The sequence below is a fragment of the Prenolepis imparis genome, unplaced genomic scaffold (genome assembly GCF_030444845.1).
Source record: "Prenolepis imparis isolate NDT839.2.m4 unplaced genomic scaffold, iyPreImpa1.0 SCAF_7, whole genome shotgun sequence".
In the NCBI taxonomy this organism is placed as follows: Eukaryota; Metazoa; Arthropoda; class Insecta; order Hymenoptera; family Formicidae; genus Prenolepis; species Prenolepis imparis.
In genome coordinates this window covers 4,793,816-4,816,379 of record NW_028141165.1, presented here as the reverse complement: position 1 = coordinate 4,816,379, position 22,564 = coordinate 4,793,816, and the positions used below count along the sequence as shown (strand labels likewise).

The 22,564-nt window shown below is 30.9% G+C and overlaps 6 protein-coding genes across 9 annotated transcripts in view; 2 read left to right on the top strand and 4 right to left on the bottom strand.

Annotated features, from left to right (window-relative positions):
* Muted (biogenesis of lysosome-related organelles complex 1 subunit 5) overlaps window positions 1–9,663 on the top strand; it is a 98,071-nt gene extending 88,408 nt beyond the window's left edge. For both annotated transcript variants that reach the window (XM_083041518.1, XM_083041519.1), the window contains 4 exons: window positions 8,414–8,573; window positions 8,704–8,786; window positions 9,210–9,398; window positions 9,496–9,663. In XM_083041518.1, coding sequence (XP_082897644.1) covers window positions 8,552–8,573; window positions 8,704–8,786; window positions 9,210–9,398; window positions 9,496–9,663 — 462 coding nt within the window. In that variant the 5' untranslated portion in view covers window positions 8,414–8,551. The remainder of the gene's footprint in view (window positions 1–8,413; window positions 8,574–8,703; window positions 8,787–9,209; window positions 9,399–9,495) is intronic.
* On the bottom strand, window positions 5,207–6,782 carry LOC145938118 (uncharacterized). Its single transcript, XM_083041521.1, has 4 exons — window positions 6,694–6,782; window positions 6,151–6,295; window positions 5,855–5,926; window positions 5,207–5,517 (listed from the first exon to the last, which is right to left on the bottom strand). The coding sequence occupies exons 1-4, from the start codon at window positions 6,744–6,746 to the stop codon at window positions 5,386–5,388; spliced, it is 402 nt and encodes a 133-aa protein (XP_082897647.1). The 5' UTR covers window positions 6,747–6,782; the 3' UTR covers window positions 5,207–5,385.
* A 98-nt stretch (window positions 9,664–9,761) lies between the features above and the next one.
* LOC145938115 (vacuolar ATPase assembly protein VMA12) lies at window positions 9,762–10,735 on the top strand. The gene is made up of 2 exons (XM_083041516.1): window positions 9,762–10,191; window positions 10,276–10,735. Exons 1-2 carry the CDS (start codon window positions 9,762–9,764, stop codon window positions 10,515–10,517), a joined length of 672 nt encoding a protein of 223 aa, XP_082897642.1. The 3' UTR covers window positions 10,518–10,735.
* Window positions 10,736–10,847: 112 nt separating this feature from the next.
* Chrac-16 (chromatin accessibility complex protein 1) lies at window positions 10,848–12,000 on the bottom strand. The gene is made up of 2 exons (XM_083041517.1): window positions 11,703–12,000; window positions 10,848–11,547 (listed from the first exon to the last, which is right to left on the bottom strand). Exons 1-2 carry the CDS (start codon window positions 11,919–11,921, stop codon window positions 11,155–11,157), a joined length of 612 nt encoding a protein of 203 aa, XP_082897643.1. The 5' UTR covers window positions 11,922–12,000; the 3' UTR covers window positions 10,848–11,154.
* A 600-nt stretch (window positions 12,001–12,600) lies between these two features.
* Window positions 12,601–14,420, bottom strand: Unc50 (Unc50 RNA binding protein). The gene is made up of 6 exons (XM_083041829.1): window positions 14,134–14,420; window positions 13,879–14,030; window positions 13,621–13,807; window positions 13,123–13,256; window positions 12,938–13,039; window positions 12,601–12,852 (listed from the first exon to the last, which is right to left on the bottom strand). The coding sequence occupies exons 1-6, from the start codon at window positions 14,223–14,225 to the stop codon at window positions 12,716–12,718; spliced, it is 804 nt and encodes a 267-aa protein (XP_082897955.1). The 5' UTR covers window positions 14,226–14,420; the 3' UTR covers window positions 12,601–12,715.
* Window positions 14,421–15,000: 580 nt separating this feature from the next.
* Man1 (LEM domain-containing inner nuclear membrane protein MAN1) lies at window positions 15,001–21,657 on the bottom strand. 3 transcript variants are annotated; one of them, XM_083042165.1, is made up of 11 exons: window positions 21,083–21,657; window positions 19,821–20,503; window positions 19,088–19,202; window positions 18,760–19,001; window positions 17,573–17,787; window positions 17,369–17,497; window positions 17,156–17,285; window positions 16,412–16,682; window positions 16,090–16,311; window positions 15,823–16,007; window positions 15,001–15,560 (listed from the first exon to the last, which is right to left on the bottom strand). In XM_083042165.1, exons 1-11 carry the CDS (start codon window positions 21,271–21,273, stop codon window positions 15,409–15,411), a joined length of 2,535 nt encoding a protein of 844 aa, XP_082898291.1. In that variant the 5' UTR covers window positions 21,274–21,657; the 3' UTR covers window positions 15,001–15,408. The 3 variants fall into 3 exon arrangements, with proteins under 3 accessions (XP_082898291.1, XP_082898292.1, XP_082898293.1); XM_083042166.1 differs by having other exon boundaries at window positions 18,760–18,986; window positions 21,083–21,656; XM_083042167.1 differs by lacking the exon at window positions 21,083–21,657 and adding an exon at window positions 20,922–21,058.
* Between the last annotated feature and the right edge of the window lie 907 nt (window positions 21,658–22,564).

Below are 22,564 nucleotides of genomic sequence, written 5' to 3'. Positions count from 1 at the left end.
CAATCATGACTCCCTCGGATTGAGGGTGCTCTCAGTGGGGTAACTACGGCGAGGGAACGATTTTACTCTACGAGAAATTAGAATTTTTGCGCTCTCTTTGTCTCTGGATTAATATTTCTTCGAGAATTAAAATCCTTCGGTTTAAACCTTCGTTAACTCTATCTCTTCCCGAAATTATTAATTTCAGAAATTACGCTTTCATGTCTTTTCGCTTTTCGGCGAGATGTAATTTCTCTAGATTATCAGCCAGTTATGACGCTATACGCAAGATCCCATCAGAGAGCTTACACTATACAGGAGCAGAAAGCAGGAGCTTACGCAATAGGAATCTCCACTTTCCGGAAGGTCGAAGCTCTACCCTACAGGCATGCTTATCTGCCTCATGGGTTCTGCCAAACTATTGCTCGCACATCCTCTGTAGTTGATTCCTCCCTCTTTGTCCCTCTCTTTATCTGTCCGTCTCTCTGTCGGTCCACTATCTATCTTGCTATTTCTCCGTGCTAGTGCTCCGATTAGTGCCGTGGTATTGATCAGAGTGCTTGCAGGAGATCTTGCACATCCTGTTAAACTCGCTTCTCAAGTCACTCTAGAACGGTGTATATATAAGTAGAAAATGTTTTGCGAAAACATCGCTCTGGGGCGTGTGAAACATTTTCTACTTATTTATTAGATGTAAAATATTGCATTGCTAACTATTATATATATAAATATTATATATTTATATATTATATATTTATATATTATATATTTATATATATATATATATGTATATAAATATTATACAATAAAAAATTATCCTACTAAAATAATTTTGATTATATATTTTTTTTTAATGTGATTTTAGGACCATATATTTTCGAGTCATTATTATTCCATTTTTCATATTGCGAATTTCTTATCATTAATTACCTATATTACTATAAAAGTAAGGTAAATAAATTGTGTATGTTTTTATTTAGAATGTACACGAAAATTATACACAATAACAAACACACACTGGAAAAACATCTAAGCTAGAATGGCATAGACGGATATGCAAAGGTGCGAACTGCAAGGGGAGAACAATCACAAAGCTTGTCGAGCGTACCGTCGACTCTCCGACGTGTCGCTAATAGGTAAACACACGTGCATAAACATACCCTTAGCCTTTAGCGGAAAATGTATATGCGTTTAGAGCATGGCTATATATTTTTGAATCCGCTCAAATAAACCAAAATTACATCGACGGGATGCTAAACTTTCGCGGAAGCCTCGGATTAAAACCAATAATCTGATTATATGTTTGTATAATATACATAAGCGAGCCGAAAAGTAAATCCAAACAGCATCAGAGTTAAAAAACTTGTCGTAAAAGCTTGTCGTTTAAAAGATATTTTAATACTTTAATTATAAAGTTATATAAAAAACCGACTGTCATTTTCTTCTTCCTTTGTCGCATTGCGAACACAACTACTATTTTTCTATATATAATAAACATTTTCTTATAAGAAAAACATGAAATGCATGCAATGGATCTGCGTAGTAACAAGAAATATTTCTAAATATGTGTCATACCGTATATATTCGGATATTCATCTTGTATATTTTATTCCTCTTGCATAAGTAAAGAACGCAGGGTTTGTATTTACCGGAAAATTTTTAGATAATAAGCTTTTACTAATAAAAAGCACATTACAAATTTTTTCTTTAACACAAATTATCTCGATTCGCGTCATTTTAAAATTATTAACATGACATTTGATATCGTGTGATAGTGTAATATAAACCGATGGAATTTATGAAAATTTAATTCGATGATTATAGTCTGCTGATAATTTAAACAAATTCAACTAATTACAAATCTCTCTCTCCCTCTCTCTCTCTTTTTTCTTTCTTTATGAAGTTATCTTTTTGTGAGTGAATATTTAATCCTTCTTTCAACTCGCTCTCGTTTTAGCTTAATCCACCCTCACTTTATTTTGATCACTTTTTCCGTTCGAAAGCATTCATTATGCTCAGCTCTGCTGGTGACTTTGAATTAATGGCTCAACGTGTAATGTGTTTTGAACAATGACACAGTTAAGTTGAGGGTAGAAATAATAATTGCAAATATTGATAAAAATTATATACAAGTATATCATCTGTTTTATTTATATATAAAAAGACTAATATTTTTAATATTTTTGAATATTAGAAAAAAATACAAAATTATACGTGTATCGAATTGACTTACAATTAGACATTTATTCAAAGATTATAATTTCTCCTAGATAACTCGACTGCCATATTCACGCGATCAGATACAGGCAGTTCATATGACGATGTCAATATTCGCCGATGAGTAATACTCACCTATTGCAACAGGAATTAACGAGAAGGCATCGATTCTCTTTACAAGCTCTGACACATGATGGAACATCATGAGCAAGGGAGCAAGAATCGATTTAATCGAAAACTGGGGGAATTTGATCGACACGCGTGTGTTTGTGCGTGCATGTGTTCACATAATACCTCGTGATGAAGGAACTGAACCGGAAACCTACAATTAGTCCCCTAAATTTCCATTTCGTTTAATTATGTCAGTATGACAGACCGATATATGAACGAGCACAAAGAGAGATATTACTGAATAAATTCTAAATTATATTATATAGAAGAATTTCGTAAAATTACAAGCAATCACTGCGAATTCAAAACGAAAGAAAATATCTTCTAAAAATAAATAAATGAAAGCATGAAAATAGCTGTCAGAAAAATATAGTGATCATCTACTTGATAATAAAATAGAGTCATTTACTAAATAAAGAACTAAATAGAGTCATTTAGTTTCAAAATATATTTTAACATTCTTCTTCTGTTAACTTTAAAAATCTTTGAAAATTTAAATGAAAAAAGGATAATTGTACCATGAAAAGGATACAATTTATTTTGCAATAAAAGTGAATTTTTTAACGATACTTCATAATCGATCCTTCATGATGAAAATAAGTTCAGGCGATCTTTCTCGATCAACGCGATTTGAGAATTACGGGATCAAACCTCGTCTTCGAAACTTGACGTAATCATTAAAATCGATCAAAGAAAGAACGACAAAATCTCGGTTACACAATAGTCTGCGCAACTGGCGAATTCTATATACCTATCGGGTGCGTCGGAATTTGGAGGAGAACTCTCGTCTCCAGGAAATCGGACAGAGGGAAAGCGATAACAAACCAGTCCATTCAATGCGGTGGGTTCTGGGACAAGACTCTCTGAGAACGCTATCATCGAAATAGAGGGTATCTCGAGTCGGTGGATGAAATAGACTCACGCCGCATTCATACTTAAATCTGTGGCAGGATCCACGTATTTGACGTATACGGGACATATACGGGTAGGTCGTAAACTTGAGAAATGTTTATAATAGTGTCGAAATCGAGCTCGGATCGAAATTAACGTTAATTCTATCTTAATAAAAATGCTCTTATCAAGAACTATTGTTTATCGTAGCTTCAATACTTTCGCGCTTAACAAGTTTCAAATTAAATCTTCGTTAAAACAAGATGAAATCGATCGAAGAGATAAGATTTTATTATACCCTGGTTATATTCTTTTAAAATTTAATGGGGAGGAAAATATCGGATCTTCTTAATGTTTAATTATTTTATAACTAGATTTTTATTGAAAAAAATTCGAAGAAAGTGCATGCATGATTCTCTGTATCTGACAACGCACCTCCTATAAGTTGGCCGTAGTAGTTGTATTTTCTGAAAGGAGATTTGGTTGAGAACGAATATCGTTTAATGCTCTCAAGGATGCTCTCCTTGGAGCTTTGACTTTTACACGAGAGAGCACAAGTGCCGGATTAAATCTCTGCCGATAATCGGCGCTTGGCCTCGTAATATATCGTGGAAAGTGCGGAGAGATCGTGCGTGTCTTTATCGAATGCACATTTCCTTTACTATCGAAAACTGCTTTTAATAATTTCACTAATGTATTTAATATATTACGTTTTCAAATAATATAAAACAATTAGATAAACATTTGAAAAAATTGAATTATCTTTTATACGTCTCTATTATAACATTTATTTTAGATGCAGATGAAAGATTACAACTTTTATTTTTAGTTGCGGATAAAAGATTAAGTAGAATAGGATTGAATGAACATTTTGAAAGATGGATAACTGAAAAGAGATTAAAAAGGAAGATTACAGGGAAAAATATGCTTTATCACAAGAACCAAGGTTTTTATAGTTTAAAAGTTTAAATAATAGATTCTCGCACACAAATCTATAATATAACTTTTAAACTTATGAACAAGTTTATATCCTTATATCTTATATATAAGTTGAAATCCTTGTAATAACTTTTAAATTTATATCGAAAATTATTAGAGTATCCTCGACAATCTTTTGCTAAGAAAAAATTTATTCTGAACTTGTCAGAGAAATTATCATTAAAGTCACGAGTATTATGGAACATCTGTATGTGTGGAATGATGAGAAATATTATATTTAATAATAAATATGAAATCTTCTAGTCAAACATAATTTATGATTTTGTACTCGTTCATTTTGTTATTACAGAATTAGCTCATAGTGTTATTTATTTCCAAATGCATTATTTTTTCACTAAAAAACATGCAGGACATTTTTATTAGAATCTTTATTAAGTACATAAATAGAAAATTTTATATAATTTTTTATGCAAAATAACATAAGTATTAATTAATTCGATGACAGAAATCTTTTCTCTCGTCAAAAATAGATACTATTTGTAAAATAAATATATTTTCCTTTTCATCGTTTCTATATTTTATTTTGATTTTATATATATAGCCTTTAAAAATTGACTTGCTCAATTTTTTTTACAAGGAAAAGATATAAGGCAGGATACAAACAAATTTTTCACCGGGCAGATCTTTCGTTCCGAGAGGAATCAGATATATTTCGGAGACGTAGAACCAACATTATTGTATTTTAAGCTAAAGGTTTACCATCTGTATAGAGACTTCAATAGCAGATAGACTTCTTGTCTCAATCTTGGCATCCGAGCTTTGTCGAAGGGAACAAAGAATATGAATGTATATCAAATAACACTCCCGAAATGGCATTCTTTGAATTCATTCTTTGAATAAATTCAACAAATCTCTGCTATTATTTTGCTCGTATACTTTATTATTCGTGTGTGTGTGTGTGTGTGTGTATGTATATATATATATATATATATATATATATATATATATATATAGAATTGCGCTCCCTTATCTAGTTATTTTATATAAATTTTCAAAAAGAAATTACTAATTATAATATTTTATGTTAAAAACTGCAAATATAACGTATATTCGCACTATGTAATCAATAGTGAAATATTCGTTAGTGATGTAAATGAGCAAGAAATAATGAGTTGGATTCTCAGCTCGTTAATTCTCTATTGTCGACACCGCCTCGTCACAAGCAACTGCTTTCCCTTCGTGACAGCAAATGGGCTCTGCGCTTTCCAAGCCAGTGAATGCCCAAAAAGACAAATCACATGATTTCATGTATAGAGCTACCTGCAAAAAAAACAGAAAATAGAATAACAATCATTTGTCACGCTATTATTATAGAAGAGATAACACTTGAAGAAACCCAAAATAATAAAATAACCAAAAAATAATGTAATTGTTTTATTTTAATTTGAAAAGTAATGTTTTATTCTAGTATTTCAATATTAACATTTTTATATACGCGACACGATAGCATTTACTTTGTCACATTACATGAAAATAAATACTAATTAGAAGAGAGACCTAGCAAAAACATTTATAATACACATTTTTCTACTCCGAACTTTTAAAATAAAAATACTCTTATGTATGTATTAATAAAAAAATAAGATATATTGCTCACCTTCAGTTTTTCGATATGTATGTTGAGTTTCTCGCAAATCAACATTGGTGCCTTATCTCGAACGGTTTCAGACTGAGGACAGAAATATCGATCGACTTTTTCACTATTTTCAGATAATTAATATATTTTTATTTTTCTTTATCAATTTCTACTATCATCGATAATAAAATCTCGCACTTATTCAAAATTATCTATGCGTATATACATATATTCTCCCCATTTGAAAATAAAGAACATATAGTTTAAAGAATAGATGTATTAAAAAATAGTATGAAAATAATATGAGAAATACTCACCAAGGCAATACATAATTTTTGACACTTCTCGAGACCTTCGTGATCGCAGCTTACATTATACGGGAGCGTGTGTTGTATTATCGGTTCTATTCCCGGAACAGCGGATACCGCACAATTACAAGCGCCTTTCGTAACTTCCTCTTGCCTTGAAGAGTAGAATGCTTTTACAAACGTAAAATTGCAATCGAATTAGCGATTGCAAAATGAAAGATAAATAAAATCCATTGTATGCTTTTAATGGATTTTATTGGATTTGCAAAGAAAAATCTTTTAATTTATCATTAATATATATAATTTCCAAGAAAAGGGAGCATGTAATTTATGTTAGATCAATAACATCGTAAAAAAATTAACATTATTATACATTTCATTTCATTTTAATTCATTATCGAGATTAACAGCTTTTAATTAATATTAGTACTATTAATAGTACATTTAATATATAATTTAATTTAATTCCTTTCAAAATTTAATTAAGATTGGCTCTTTTATATAAGTACACAAACTGCAAATGTAAAAGTATTTTTAAAATTACAAACTTACATTGCCAAATGCACGATTGTAATTACGAGGGCGAAATATACCAGTCTTTTCATTGCACTCCAATTAGATCTCGTCACGTCACGAATAAATCTTACCGCGATTATCACGGGCGATCGAACGTAACATAGATATATATATAGACCCGCGTAATCACCCACTCCTACTCTCTCCTAAGTACACGCAGCGGAATGCACGCGTAATCACGTGATACCATTGTTAATCGCGGCATCCTCTTCGCAACAGATTCAAATTTTACGTCAATATTCAACACTGCATTCTCACAGAGATAATCACATGTCGCTCGATGTAACTCGAGAATATGTCGAACGTGTATGCGTCCACTGACATATACATGTCGTCTACGTATAACGACACCGTCACTTTGGCGAAAAATGTACGCGAAATTCCCATTAACACGAGCGCCATTAAACGGATGCACGTGGACGCATTGTTTTGACATTTTATCGATCCTCTGTGCTCGACTCTTTGTATCTTTTCTATATTACTTTTTTAAAATTTCATTTATTTATACCTTCAAAGCTTATTAGTTTCCCAAAAATGCCCTTTATCAAAGAGCTAGTATAATTATAATTTTTTGAAAATTATAAACAATAAACGAAATTATTTTGTTACAGCTTAAAAACAATTCACTCCAAGATGGTCGAGAATCTATAAATAAAATATAAATAACATTTTCTAATTATAAATAAAATCAAAATTCTAGATAAATAAAAAGTGGTGCAAGATTTAGGATACCCAATATATATAGGGTGTCCCATTTTAATCTATCACCCCTCGTAACTTTGCAGGAAGCGATCGTAGAGATCATGTGTTTTCTTTACACCAATTGATTGATCTTAATATTCTGTACATAAAAGTATTACAGTAAGATTACCGAAAAGTGAATGTTTCACAAAATATTTTATATTTTATGTCAAAATACTGTAAACTTCAAGTCTCAAAGTACTTAATAAAAAATAACTCATATATAGAGTTTTGGAAAGCTCTCGAGGTAAGCTACAAGAATATGCAATGAAAAATAGGGGGTTCCATTTAAGAAATTGAAGGTGATCTTCACGTGACCTTCAAACGACTATCCAAGGTCAAACCAATGACACCATCTTATGTCCCCCTCAAAGTCAAAAAACTTTTGTACGAAACATTTTTCTCTACGATCGCTTCCTGCAAAGTTACGAGGGGTGATAGATTAAAATGGGACACCCTGTATACTGTACGCAAATTTTTAGTAAAATGTATTTTATTTTAAAAACCTTTAATATATGCTTGCTAATCAAGTTTGCTATAAATTTCGTAAGAAACAACGGCATCAATATTGCGATAACATCGATGAAAAGTATTATTATACTTGAGTTCACAATCTTGTAATCTTTCAAGAAAGCTATGATAATTTTCTTTCCGCGTCAATAAAGTCGAGAGGGAATCCGAAATTATATATATTTAAATTAATATATAGGTATACATAATAAAAGCTTTATTATATTTTTTCGAAGCGATGTGCATTTTTGATAAATGAGATTCTGTCGGCCTCTGGGAGTAAAAAAATATTTTGTTGCAGAATATTTTTTATCCAAAAATGTGTGTGTGTGTGTGTGTGTAATTATAATACATTAATGTATTATAATTAATAATTAATTAATAAATATTTGTAAATATTTATTATAATTAATTAATGTGTTATATTGAAAACAATTTTTTTCAGTGCCGTCAAGCGTTTCCGTCAATTCGGCGATACACAGCGACGATGCGATTGTGTGCAGTAGCACAACTCAATCATGTGACGACGTGACGTAGTGTCTGACGATGCACTATCTGTTTCCACTCCTTGCCTGTCATCGACATGGCGTCGTCTATAACTAAAGGTGCGACAATCACTGTATGAACAATAAATACACATACGTATCTCCCTCTAAATACAAACGAACATTTTATTATCGTTTAAGTATTATCATAATCATTAAGTATTATCATACGCGATCATCGTTTTCGCAGACACTGGCGAAATCTGGAGCCGGTTATTCGATCATCGTCCGTTCGTCCAAGGAGAAATCACATTTTTCTTGCGAGAATTTCAGGTGAGCGTCTCTAATATACATAATAATGTTATCTTGATCGTTACGATGATGTCGATAGGACTCTAAAAGTCGGATTAATTACAGATTTAATTATATTTGGTTAAGATATTAATATAGATATATGAACATAACCTATGACCGGAGTTGGGTATTTAAATAATTGTAAATAAAGATGTGTTAAAATAGAAATTATAATTGCTACTGTTCACAGTCGATCTCTTTAATACGCTTTTCAATTTTCTTATTATTAATTTTTATGTAACTTCTTTTATATATTATAAAAATAGATCGATGATTTTATATGTATTTTCTAAACTCTTATACATTCGTAATTTAATTCAAAATTTAATTTAAAAGTATTATATAATATGCGTGATAGGTTTTTGAAATACCATTAACTCTAGATAATTGCGTTTATTTTAGGAAAAAAGAGCTGATAGAGAAGTGGAACGTCTTTTTAAAATACTTGAATATTCGACGGAATTGAAAGAAAGCCAATTGGATCGCACTGAACAGCTTGGTGATTGTCATTTACCTAGTCTTAAAGCGAATGTGGATGTTGCATTGAGTATGTGTAACCTCGTTCTACAAAAAGAAGAAAATTTTGATAGTGTATGTATATTAAACAGATTTTATGCTTATAAAATCTAAATTGATATTTTTGAGATATCGTAAAGCAAAATTTAATGCGGATACTTTGATGTTACAGGACACTGTTTTGAGTGAAAACAGATTAGCCAGAAGAACAGAGTGGGAGAAATTTATAAATGATATGAGTGATAAATGTCAAAAAGTGGATCAAACTTTCCAAGAAAAAGAAAACGAGATAGAGGAATTCTATGTTGATTTGGAAAAAAAGTTACACATTACACCATAAGATAACGCGTTAATTTTTAATCTACATATTGCCTTGTAGTGCTTCAGCATTTAAATATCTAATCTGTCAGTTATAAAGAAAAAATAATTTACATAAATATGCCATTAGAATCAATTGTAGATCCTACTATAACAATAAAACCATCTGTAAGATTGATAGATTTTATTTTGAATAATATAAAAGACAAAGTAAATGATGCTCCAGATGGTATCACATTTTTATGCAAATCTAGGAAACCTAAAAAAGAAAAGATTGCAAATGCTATGTTAAAAATAGAAGATCTTAATTGGTTGAATAAATATTTAAAAAAATATAGAAAAACCGCGACAAAAATGATTTATTTGCATGAACTTTTTGATGATTCCGATGTGATATTACCAATGCCTAAGGAGACGCCAAGAAATCCAGAGTTGGAAGCTAGAATACAGAAATTAAAGGCACAACAAAACACTAGGGAATATCAAACAATGACGAAGAGCATCGATTCCATGCGGAAATTCCTGCCAGAAGATAGCATTGCATATCAAAGTAAAAATATTATACAATGTTTTTGATCATTTGTCTGTGTCGATAAAAGAATTTAATGTGTCTCTTTCTAATATTATTTTGCAGTGAAGCAGATAAATAAACAGTTGATCGCCGTTGCGCAATTTATATTTTCTGTGATAGCTGGCTTTGCTTTTGGATTCATCGGAGTAGAACTTATAGTTGGAAACCTAGACTTCGGATTCAGATTACTTTTAGGTATAATTTGTGCGTTGATCGTGGCATTAGCTGAAATTTATTTTTTAGCTTTAAAATTAAACGAAAACAGTTTTGACACATCTAAATCGATAAAGTCGCATCAGGATTAACATTCAAACTTTTTCTATCTATTTGATTATCTTGACCATATGTATTATAATATTATAACAAACATAAACATTGTCACACACATTTAATACTTATACATAAGCTAATATATAAATTAGTTTTATTAACTTTATATTACGAAAATTTAAAACATATGCTTTGTTTACATTGAATGTTATATAAGATGCAAAGATTATTAAAGACCCCAAATAAAACAAAATATGTGTAAGGATATCTGCAATTTATTTTTACCATATTGTATATAAAAGTTCTCCAATTTTGTACATATAGTAATGTGCACAATTATAAATAAATATTATGATTATTAATATAAGAAACATTAATTTCATAATTAATAATACTTAAATTAATGTGTTGTGTGATATCAATGAATGTTGTATGAAATATATACAAAAATATAAATAAAGGCAATATATATGAATGTGCTTATTACAAAAATGGTAATTCGCATTTATCATTAGTTGCAGACACATATAAAAATATCTTTTCTTTTGAAACAATTTTTCATAGCTTTTTGGGCCATTGTTATTATATTTGCTTTACATTTCTACCAATATATCTTGATATTAATAAATCTTTATATCAATTAGATCTAGACAATTTTACAATCAATGATACTCATCTCTTATTGTTGTCTTCGCTATCACTCTTTATACTGCTTTCACTATCCGAATGACAGGCACCGTTCTCTTTAGTTTCACTTTCTCGCTCGCTGCCTGATGTGTTTCCATTCTCTGCTTTTGTTTCATCACTGTCCGAGCAGGAATCTGAATCCGAGTCACTGTCGCTGTCTGAATCTGAGCTGCTCTCGGAGGAACTACTGTGGGACGCATTCTTAGCTGCCATCATTTCCTTGAATTGTCTGACCGTAATCTTTCTGGGCATTATCTCTCTGAGAAATTCCAACGTGTCGTTTGTCTGCACCACTTCTGCCAAGTGTTTGTAATCCAAAGAGGGTCCTTTGTTGCTCTGCATGTGTGCCTCCTCTGTTAGGTAATGTATGAAGAGTTCCTGTAAAATATATTCAGGCAATACTGAGATACAAATAAAATAGCGAAATCTAATGAGTAAATTATAACACATCCTATCGAATTTCGTCTTAACATACTTATCGCAATACGATTATAAATGAATATATATGCTTAAGCTCCGATTAATTTTTTTACCGTAGCTTTGGTAACCAAATACAATCCATCCTGTCCGACAGTATCGACATAAGGAGAACTCTTCATGATCGTTTTTACTCTGGAGATTGGTAAGCGCAATTCTTTTATTTTTGCAGAGGAAGTTTGCGTACTCATTGTGTATATTCGATAGAAAAGAAACGTCAAACAAATAAAATTAAACACAAAGCCGCAAAAAGAACGCCGACAATAATAAATCATATACACAATTTGAAGTTTTACAAATTAGTTCATTGTCCTCATTGCTCATTGATGTCAGAGTAGAGCGTTAAGGTTAAAGTGCCTTTTCATGCTGACGCTCGACGCTCATTTTTAGCGTCAAAAGACGTCACGTGATCAAAAATAAAGATACCAATTCGTCAATTTTGGTCACGTGACGTCTTTTGACGCTAAAAATGAGCGTCGAGCGTCAGCATGAAAAGGCACCTTTAGTGTCAGCGTAGGCATAGACTCCGAAATCATGATGAGCCTCTACGAGGCGAAAATTTAGCTCTTGCAGATACGTCAAAAGCGCGACCAATCAATCACTTTCTTTTCTGGTAAATAAGAATGACGTAACGGAAGATGATTGGCTCTTGCTTAATATTACTAGATTGAAATTTGACAATTCCGAAACAAACACATCGTTAAAATTTTCGTATTCATGACTGTAGATTTTATATTCATATTTATATAAATTATAAAAAACTATATAATATAATATAAACTATAAAATTTTATATATATAATATCGATATCAAAATTAATTTATAAATAAAATTTTTCTTATTATTACATAAATTATATTTGAAACGTCGCATTTTACAAAGTTTTCTAATAATATAAATACATAAAGAAAAAATAAATATCATTAAAAATAGTACTTTACAATGCAAAAGAAAAATATTACAAATTTTATCTCATTTGGATGTAGCCACATTATTTTAATGTCAATGCAAAAGACGGATTTAATAAAAAAAATTCAATACATATCGCAGTTATATAACAAAACGCGTTTATAAAGCTCGATAACGATAGAATTCCATAATTAAATAACTGATGTTGATACCCGCGCATAATGTTGTAATATATATTAACAATATTATCGGTAGTGTGGATAACATTAGATGCGTTTTATGAAGTATTTCAATATCTGAAATGTGAGAATAACAATAAGAAAACAAAAATTAGATTAAATTCAAAATTTTTTAAAAATATATAATTTTTAATGTACTTACTTGCATAACCAAGAAATGTAATGTAAATATAATAACCGACAGCTATAAACCAAAAAGTATTCCCAACTAGTCGCGCCGAGAATGTATCATTATTTATCAAAGCTGCAAAAAAAGAGAATTATATCTCAAAGTTAATTATTTGATATGACAGAAAAGAGAGATGATATATATGTAGAATCACATACCATTATATAGAAATAATTGTAAGATATGAAGTATAATTAAAGGAGGAAATACTGCATTTAAATGGATATCAAATGCATAGCCCCATTCAACGTCTTGCGTTCTGTCTATCCTGAGATAGCGATTGGTTATAAACCTGTTAACAAAAATAAAGATTTAGAAGTACAAAAAATTGAAAATTAAAGATAAAGATAATCTCAAGTTCTCAACAGTAATAATTTTTAAAAGAAAAAAGATAAAGAGAAATTTGTAAAGCATTTAAACATATAAAAATATTGAATATATACATATATATAATATGAAATCAAATATACTAATTGTATGTAAAGTCATAGACTTTAAAATCAATTAAAGTTAAATAAGTTCATTAATAAATTAATAGTTTAACTTAATTCAAGCCAATTAATAAATTTAAAACATTGATTACAGTTTTCATTAGAAAAGAGGATATCTGGAAAGACAATGCAATAAAGAGATCTGAAGATATTTAATACACTTACCAAAATATTGTTGCTATTAGTAATCCCGCAGCTATGTAATCAATAAAAACCATGTAAAATAACAACTTTACAAATTGGAAGAATCTTAAACTTAATACTATAGCAAAACCAATGGTTGACACACAGAGACAGCATGTAACCAGCACTAAAAATGCAGGATCATCTCTTGCAAATTGTGATTTTGTTTCTGAAAAAATATATAGTGTATTAGACAACTTGTGACGTATCGTTTAGCATATTATTAAAGTAGTAACATACGTTTTCTGTTTTGGAAGTTTCTGTAGACTTTCTGCGGTGCTACAAATAGAAATATCATTTGCCAGACAGCAAACTCAAAGTCCATTTGTTCGAATTTCAGTAGTTTTCTCAAGTACTTGTAACATTTTGTCGCAGCACCCATACAATTGTGCCTATAACGTGATAATCATTTTTTCATCATTAAAAAAATTAAGAGAATTCGGGTAAAGTACAAAAGAATAAAATAATACGTGTACAAGTGACAGGATGTAGTACCTGTAAACGATTGGCATTGGCAATGAGGATGAGAATTCTGTCGGAACGGGCGAGTGACATCGACTCGCCGGTGGCGAAGTGGAATATTTCATTTTCAATCTCTTTATATATGCAAATTCCTCTCGCTTGCTACTTTCTTAAGGTCACATATGTACGTACAATTATTTCGAAGCGTTCAGCTAACAATAAGTAAGCGAATTCGTCATTCGCGAGTCGAGTTCTAGGTTACATTCAGCGTGTTATGACAAGCTTGAAGAACATCGTGCACTAACGCCCTCGCGTGAGGCAAATATCGTGACCAAAAAAGTTAAATCAGATTGATAAGAGATATGTACTCCCCGTTTCATAGAAAAAATATATAATGCTATAATAAAAATATATAATATAAAATACAATATAATTTATTATTTATATTGGAAATATATCCCCCCCAATGTTCTCCGATTATTTTAAGTTAATGTCCTTTCCGGGATTTTTTATTAGCTCTTATTGCTCTTTAAACAAAATTAATTTTTCCAATTTTTATTCATCATTTAGCTTTGTATTTTATTTTAAAAAATGATTTAATTGTATATATTCCTCACACTGTACATTTCTATAATATATATAAAAATAAAAAAGTACATGAAAAATAACTTATGTGATTATCAAGAAAAAAGCATTATAATTTGTTAATATCTCTGAATCATTAAAGATATTTTCGCCCATGTATGATGATGTAATTATAATATACACAAAAACAATCACGAAGGAAACTATTACAATCTTCTGCATATCAAATGATTATCTTCTTTGCATATGCTTTGTACAACTGATGCAGATCAATCTGGATAGGCTTATAAAGAATGCGATGTGTTTATGCATACATATTGCTATTTGAAAATATTATTTTAAAAAACTCAGATTAAAATACATTTTTACAGTTTTTTAGAAGTATATTTAATTATATTAACATTTTACTGTTATTAATAATATTATAATTATTATTATTATTACTCAACTATATTAAAAACACATACTTTCTCTGTCCTCGTGTTAAAAGATTATAAAGTAGTATATAATACACAAATTAGCGAATTAAAGTAAAATGTTCTTATAAAATAGAAGCGTTTTCAATCCTGTAATATGTATTTGTGCTCTATTACGCTAAGATATTTTATATTTTGAAACAAAGTAAAAAGATTCTGTCAGTTCTAGTCAGCAAGTAATTATGTGTACGATCAGACATGAGAGCTCATATTCTTGTATTCAATATCCAAAGAAAAACGCCAGTTGTTAATTCGCTTCGGCAGGGCTCTGCCAATAATGCGCTTGCATGGATAATCGTTGATTGTTACTTGGTTTGAGAGGCGTTATACAGCGAGCGGCATCCGGAAATCGCTCATGATAACGTTCTAATCTCAGGTACTTCACAGTCACTAATTTACCTAAGGAAAACAAAAGAATCCATTAGAAATATGACATTGCAGTGCATTAAAATGGATATCAAGTCATATATGTATGCTACTTTTAACATTTTTACGCTAATGTTCTATATTCTTGTAACAATTACTATTGTAACAATAATACTATCTAAATATGTGAAAATTTTATATGTAATTTATATGGATGACCATTACACGTAATTTGAGGCAATAACCTATTTAAAAACTAAGTACAGAGGAAATAAAATATGACCTTATGACATACCATCAAACCAACATCCGTGTAATGCTCTATAAGCTTCACCAGCGTCTTTCTGCGACATACATTTCATATAAACGCAACCTTCACGACTACCGATATCTATGCGAATGTGGAGTATCTTTACACCCTCCCCGCATTTTTCCAAAATAGCATCCTGTACTCTCGTTTCCCAATCATCTTCGGTTTCGCTATATCGTAACAAAGAGTTATCAAGTTCAAATTACCACAATCTTCCTCAGGTATATGCATATACATTTTACTTAGACTTACATATCTGGATCAAACATATGTCTGATTTTCAAGCAGGGTGTTGGTGAACAAGTCAAACTATTAACTGACCCCTCCATTGTTTCGAATGCTTGTCCTTGCCAGACTTTTGGCTTTTTACCCGAAGTCGCGCTCTGCATGGGAGATTTATTTAAAGTATTATTCGGCAACCATCGCCATACATGGAACTCTTCTCCTGCTACTTGTTGTACTTCTCGTCGAATTCTGAAGATCAGAATTATATCCCGTTATTTTTATGTACTTCTTGCGGACATAAGCGGTGAAAACGTGATATAAAACAGTGATGAGAAGAGAACTCTCTTACCTAGATTCATTTTCATCTAAAAATTTCACTGCCTTCTCCCAAAGACTTGACATCCTTTTGCGATCTTTTGGTGGGATAAGATTGTCTCGCACATGATTTATAGCGAGAAAACTTTCCTGCGCGCCACCGGGTTGCGCGGATGCATTTTGATGATGCGTCTCAACGATACTTATGATTTCACTAACAAGCTTAAATACCTCTCTTTCTGTACATTTCTTGTATTTTAGGTACCAAAGATACGATTTATAAATCCCAATACCTGTTAGTAAAACTGAAGATGCATAGCCACTATTACATATCTTTCATTGCATATATATTCTTATCTATTCTACATACAGAATATATCTTGTAAACGAATGTTATTTTATGAACAATTTTGTAACACAGCATTTCTTCCTTTTTTTGACCTATTTATTTATACATCATGTATTTAATCATTGTATATCTAAATATTAATAGATCACACAATGTAATTATGCTATATGACGAAGATGATTAAAGAAAGAAATGCTTTGTCATATTCAATATCAGTTTGATATATAAAAAATTATATCAACAAAACATAAAATTGTTTTAAGATGCAACTATTTTACTAATGTATAACAATACATATCACATTACAAGCAATAAATAATAATTTTATAAATATACAAATAATGCAACAAACTGAGCATCAATAGACATAAGAAATTTATAACGAGAGTCAATAAGTTTTTTCAAATAAACAATCTGTTAGAACTTTACCGATTGCCACTATAAGGAGAGAAGAAAAGATGGTAAAAAGCTTGTTTTTAACAAGGCATTGCATTGGCAGCTCAGGATTTAGTATTGTCATTCCAAGTTTTTCATTATGTCGAGCGAACAATATTTCGTCCTGTAACGATTGAACAAATGCTTTAATATCTGTTAATAATATGAGCACATGATAGATTGGCGTATTATATATTATATACATACTAAAGCATCCAATTCTTTAAAAGTCTCTCCATTATCGTCATTTATATCGATAAGCGAGATATCCCATTTAGAATTCTTAAAGATTAAAACCTGTGCACTATGCAGATCGTCCTTCACTTCAAGGCTAGTCTGAAAGCGAAATAGATTACAATTATCGATAGTTATTATATCATTAAATACAGTTACTTTAAATTTTCAACCCACCACTTTATCGCTTGTAAACATCTCTATAATATCCTTATCGATCAAATATGGTTTCTCATTTGAATTCTCGCATATTTTAGATATTGCCTTTTTCATTAGAATGGGATGCAGACGTCTTATTAGTTGCAACACAGATTCTACGTTTTCCTTCATTACACAATTCACCCCAGGTTGCTTAAGATTTGGAGCATCAAAACATTGCGGTATGTTGTTATCTATAAATACAGGAGTATATAACATTATAAATATTATATATGATTATATTAAGATTATCAATATATACATTATATATATATAGTATAAAAGAAAGCAGGATAGTTATAAAACACTGATTAAATGACAATATTTTGCACATGTTTCAAGTTGACGATAAACTACATAGTATTCTGCAAACAATAGAGCTTTCGATCCAAAAAATAATTGTATAATCCTTTATTTAAAAAATTGACCTAAAAGAAATTGTAATTCATAATTACTTTATGTTTAAAACTACCTTTTTTCTTTTCTTTTGTATGATACAAATAAATTAACAAGATTTGATAAGCTGCAATTGCTAGATAAATTACTGTGTACAAAGTTAAAAAAAGTATCCGAATATTTAAACAATGGTAGACAATTTTTCGATAAAAAAATTTGCTGCAGAATACAAAACAAAAATTCAATATAGCAAACCATATTAATCACACCTTTTTAACAGAATAATAAAGAATTTTGAAACCATCAGTTTTACAAAAAGCTAAGTAGTTTCTTAACTTAAATCAATAAGTTCTCAATAAATTATATATACATAAACGCACATTATATTGCAAACTAAAAAATATATATATATCCATAAATAGTTGAAATATATTGTGACATATAAGAGAACGGGAAAAGGAAATAAAATATCAAAATTAATTCAAGAAGTATGTGATATTTATTATACATTAATATATAGAGAAAGAAAAATACATATTTAAGAGATCTTCTTGCATATTTAATATAATTATTTTAATTTCGTAGAAATAGTAATAAGCTTGAACGTTAGTAATAACGAAGAATTATACAATAATTCACGACTTTATTGTGAGCTAAGATTGATTTAAAAAAGAGCATAAATATTGTGCGCTTTGCACTTTGTTATTAATGAGAAAGCAAACGTATATCTCTGGTTTTTTTTTTAAATAATTATGTCTCTCCATACCTACCCGATGCGATCGATGGAAGGGTCTCGATTTTCCCGTCTCGATTACCAAGTCCCAGATATATTATTGCAAGGACTACAAAAAATAGGGCAAGTACCGCCACAAGGCCCATTGATACAATGTTCTGATTGTTTCGTACATCCTCCCTTGTATTCGTCGCTGATGGTTTGTAAGTCGCTCTACTAATGATATCTCGAACTCTATCGACGGATGATGCGCTATGTCTTGAACTAAACAGCGTTTGTCTACATTATATTACATATATATTACATATATATATTACATTATATTACATATAATAAATTCAGATAAAATCATAATTCATGCATACCTTGAGGGCTGACTCGATGGCGAATACATGGTCCTTAAGGATGAAAAATGACCGTTTGTATCCCTTTCCTTTACCTCTGGTGAACCAGATGACAGAGTGTGTCGTAATGTAGGATCTAACAATAAATATAAAAATTATTTTTAAAAAAATTACGAAATAAAATATGCGAATCAGAAAGTATATAAATAACTTTATATCAATACTATATTTTGCATCAATAATTTTGTATCTCAATTATTTAATATACAATAATATACAATATAATTACTAAAATTCCTCCACATTTCAAAGCAAATTAAAAAATTGTGTCAGAAAAAAATATACATAATAAATTTATATATATATTTTTTTAATTTTAGGTTTAATAGAATTTAATAGAATTTTAATTTTAAAGTTCTTAGTTACAAGGATATATAATATTTAAAAATTATATGATAAATAATAATTTTTTGCTATACTTTCCATTTTAAAGAAAAATTAAATTGATTAATAAAATAATTATAAGAATATCTAATGACTCTGGAATATCTTGTATATAATTAGCAATAAATTATATCTGTTTTGAAATAAATAAAATTAAAGCTTGTTACAAAGATATCTTTCTCACATGATGCAATTTTAAAATTCCTTTCTTTTTAATTAAGTTTTGGATGTATAATTTTTCTAATTTGAAACAAATACTTTATATTGAAGTATATTAGATTTTATCACACATAGAAGAAAATGTGCTTACTTTTTAAATTCGACAATGGCGAGGATGGTGTATTTATCAGCGATCGTGAACTAAGTCTTCTTGTAAACTCTGATAAAAATGGAGTTTCATAGTTCGCAAGAAGGTCTCCTCTCTGATTTGTAATATCTCTTCCACTCATATCTTCTTTTGTAAACTGAATCGGGGAGACACTTGGCTTCAAAGGAGAAACATTGTATTTGATGTCCTTTGTTACAAGGACAGGTCTAGTTTTCGACGTTTGATCATAATCGAACGTTCCACGATCGTGTACTCGAGGATCGGACAATCTACTACTCGGATTGGACAGGTAGTTATCGTATGAGCGTGTATAAGGGCTTCCAGTATCTTCCAGTGCATCCGAATCCGATCCAGTTTCCAAACCGTCAGACACGTAGGACGATTTTTGTGTCTTGGTAAATTTGTTGTATGTACTTTTTGATGTTACACGAGTCGTGGAAGTAACGCTCGAGTTATCAAAATCTGTTGCATTGGGATCCTTGAATTCTGCATGCGGTGGTAATAGATTTTCCTTAACTGGATTCTTTGTTAGGCTCGTAGTGTCAGTAGGAATAATCGAAGGTGGAGGCATAGGATTCGCTAGTGTTTGCCGACGCATATTTGCACTCTTTTTCTTCTTAACGACATTAGTCTTTGTGTCATCGTCAGTGTCGTCGCTGCTATATCTAATACACAGATGAAGAAAACATTAGATGTGGATGCAAATATAAAATATATACGCATAAAATATTAAAAATATTAATTGTTAATTGAAAATAAAGCAAATTTCTATAGTTCATCTTATTAATATTGTTGAAATTCTCTTTACGAGCTTTTCTGATACAGAATATATTTTTGTTTGAAGTATTGATGTGCGTCATCCACTGAAAAAATATAATTTCAAGAAAGTTAAATAATTTTATCAGTGTGACTGGTGCAAAATGAAAAAAACTTTGTATCGTATTTCACAAACAAAACAAGGCAAAATATTAAGTTACATACATTTGTTTTCTATCTAATATTGAGACAGATTATAACTTCTGATGCTATAGGTGAGAAAAAAATCGTGTTTTATCTATCCACAAATATAAACGTAAGAGTTACATTATCTGCTAATATAGGCGAAATTCTCTGCTCCCTCTCTCTTTCACAGATATCAAACACATACTTGTCTCGAGCGCGAAGTGTATATAAATATGACACAGCTAAAAGTACGAAACTCTTCATCGAGGTATCTTCACTGAGGGGGGAAAAAAAACGCTCACCTCGCGGCCAAAGAATGCCGGGCCCCTCCTCCTCCTCCTCCTCCTGCTGCTGCTCCTCCGCGGATCTCGATGAGGTTCTTTAATTTTTTAACGAGTATCTTGCGGGTCGTCTGCGTCACCGGTCCCACCGGGTAACCGTACTCCATCAACTTGGTCCGCAACTCGGAGTCGCTCAGCGCGTCCACCGACATTTTGCCCCTCGAATGCGAGAGCGTAATCGCGATCCCTAACCGGAAAACAAAGCCGAACTCTCGACTGCGACTTACGACCCCCAAACACAGGCAGATCCACGCCTGACGCCTTGTTTTCGTTTCCCCTCGTTTATTTCGATCGATGATTAATCCCGCCTGCCCCTCGGTGACGCTCCCTTCGTGGACCGCGCACGTGGACGACGATCCGTCTGCGAGACCCCGCGCACACCGGGGAACCGACAACTCCGTCCGTCACGAGACCGTAGGACCACCGCCGAGGAGAAGTTCCCGGTCGTCTTTTCGCGTGCACGCTCGATTATTGCGCGGCTACTTTCCGCCAAATAACACACCGACTCACTCGGTAACTGAAAAAAAAATGGCGCAATTTTCTAACGGTCGAGATCGCGCGCATACAAGACACGCGCCTCGACGTCCCCCCCGGCTCCTCCAATCGGCGCCGACCGCGTCGGCGATCCGATTGGTCGGTCGAATGGCGGCAACTTTCGAGAAGGGAATATTGAATAATTAGTAAGCAGTGAATCTTATTAATAATTATAAATTTCTAATTAGTAACAATAAACTCTTAAATTGTCGAATAAACTATAGTCTATAATAAACTTTAAAGAAGTATAATCTTATAGGTAATTTTAATTTAAATGAAATTCGAATTTATAAAAAAACTATAACACTTTTTTCATAGCCTTTTACCGCACATATCTCGTTCTCTCGAATAATATTAATAATTTATGAGTAATTTTGAAAAAAGCAAAATATATAATAAATACGTATATATATAAATATATAATATTATTAATATTATATAAATATATAATAGAGAAAATAAATAAATAAATAAAAGAGAAAATAAATAAAGAGAAAATTATTTAAGAAAAATATTTATTATTTTTAAAAAATAGTTGTTTCAAAAATAAGAAAAATTCATTATTTAGATTAGAAAAAGTTTTTAAAATAAATTAGAGATACACTAAGCACACACAGAGAAAATGTGAGAGAACAATTTAAAACTGCTAAGCAAAAATATGCTTCCTCGTTTAACAGTGAGAGATATGTTCGTATACCTATAGTTACAGCTTTAACGTTATATTATGTTCTTTGTACAATACAATATGTTAACATTGGAATATGGCGCACAAATAATAATATGTTAATTTACGATCCATACTTATACATGTAACGATATACCTATTATGATAAATGCGATATGTATATGCTTTAAAATACTATACAAAATGTTGCTGGATGCCTAAATAATTGTGTGTAATACAAGTCA

What these genes read in the sequence shown, in the direction of transcription:
- LOC145938118 (XM_083041521.1), bottom strand. Translation starts at nt 6,746, where the DNA reads ATGAAAAGACTGGTATATTTCGCCCTCGTAATTACAATCGTGCATTTG. An exon ending in ACAATCGTGCATTTGGCAAT is followed by an intron (nt 6,296 to 6,693) that starts GTAAGTTTGTAA and finishes CTACTCTTCAAG; the next exon opens with GCAAGAGGAAGTTACGAAAG. An exon ending in AAAAATTATGTATTGCCTTG is followed by an intron (nt 5,927 to 6,150) that starts GTGAGTATTTCT and finishes TTCTGTCCTCAG; the next exon opens with TCTGAAACCGTTCGAGATAA.
- LOC145938115 (XM_083041516.1), top strand. Translation starts at nt 9,762, where the DNA reads ATGCCATTAGAATCAATTGTAGATCCTACTATAACAATAAAACCATCT. An exon ending in AGATAGCATTGCATATCAAA is followed by an intron (nt 10,192 to 10,275) that starts GTAAAAATATTA and finishes ATTATTTTGCAG; the next exon opens with TGAAGCAGATAAATAAACAG.
- Chrac-16 (XM_083041517.1), bottom strand. Translation starts at nt 11,921, where the DNA reads ATGATTTATTATTGTCGGCGTTCTTTTTGCGGCTTTGTGTTTAATTTT. An exon ending in ATTTGGTTACCAAAGCTACG is followed by an intron (nt 11,548 to 11,702) that starts GTAAAAAAATTA and finishes TATATTTTACAG; the next exon opens with GAACTCTTCATACATTACCT.
- Unc50 (XM_083041829.1), bottom strand. Translation starts at nt 14,225, where the DNA reads ATGAAATATTCCACTTCGCCACCGGCGAGTCGATGTCACTCGCCCGTT. An exon ending in CCAATGCCAATCGTTTACAG is followed by an intron (nt 14,031 to 14,133) that starts GTACTACATCCT and finishes ATCACGTTATAG; the next exon opens with GCACAATTGTATGGGTGCTG. An exon ending in AAACTTCCAAAACAGAAAAC is followed by an intron (nt 13,808 to 13,878) that starts GTATGTTACTAC and finishes ATATTTTTTCAG; the next exon opens with AAACAAAATCACAATTTGCA.
- Man1 (XM_083042165.1), bottom strand. Translation starts at nt 21,273, where the DNA reads ATGTCGGTGGACGCGCTGAGCGACTCCGAGTTGCGGACCAAGTTGATG. An exon ending in TCTCCTTATAGTGGCAATCG is followed by an intron (nt 16,683 to 17,155) that starts GTAAAGTTCTAA and finishes ATGCATCTTCAG; the next exon opens with TTTTACTAACAGGTATTGGG. An exon ending in TTAGATGAAAATGAATCTAG is followed by an intron (nt 16,312 to 16,411) that starts GTAAGAGAGTTC and finishes TCTGATCTTCAG; the next exon opens with AATTCGACGAGAAGTACAAC.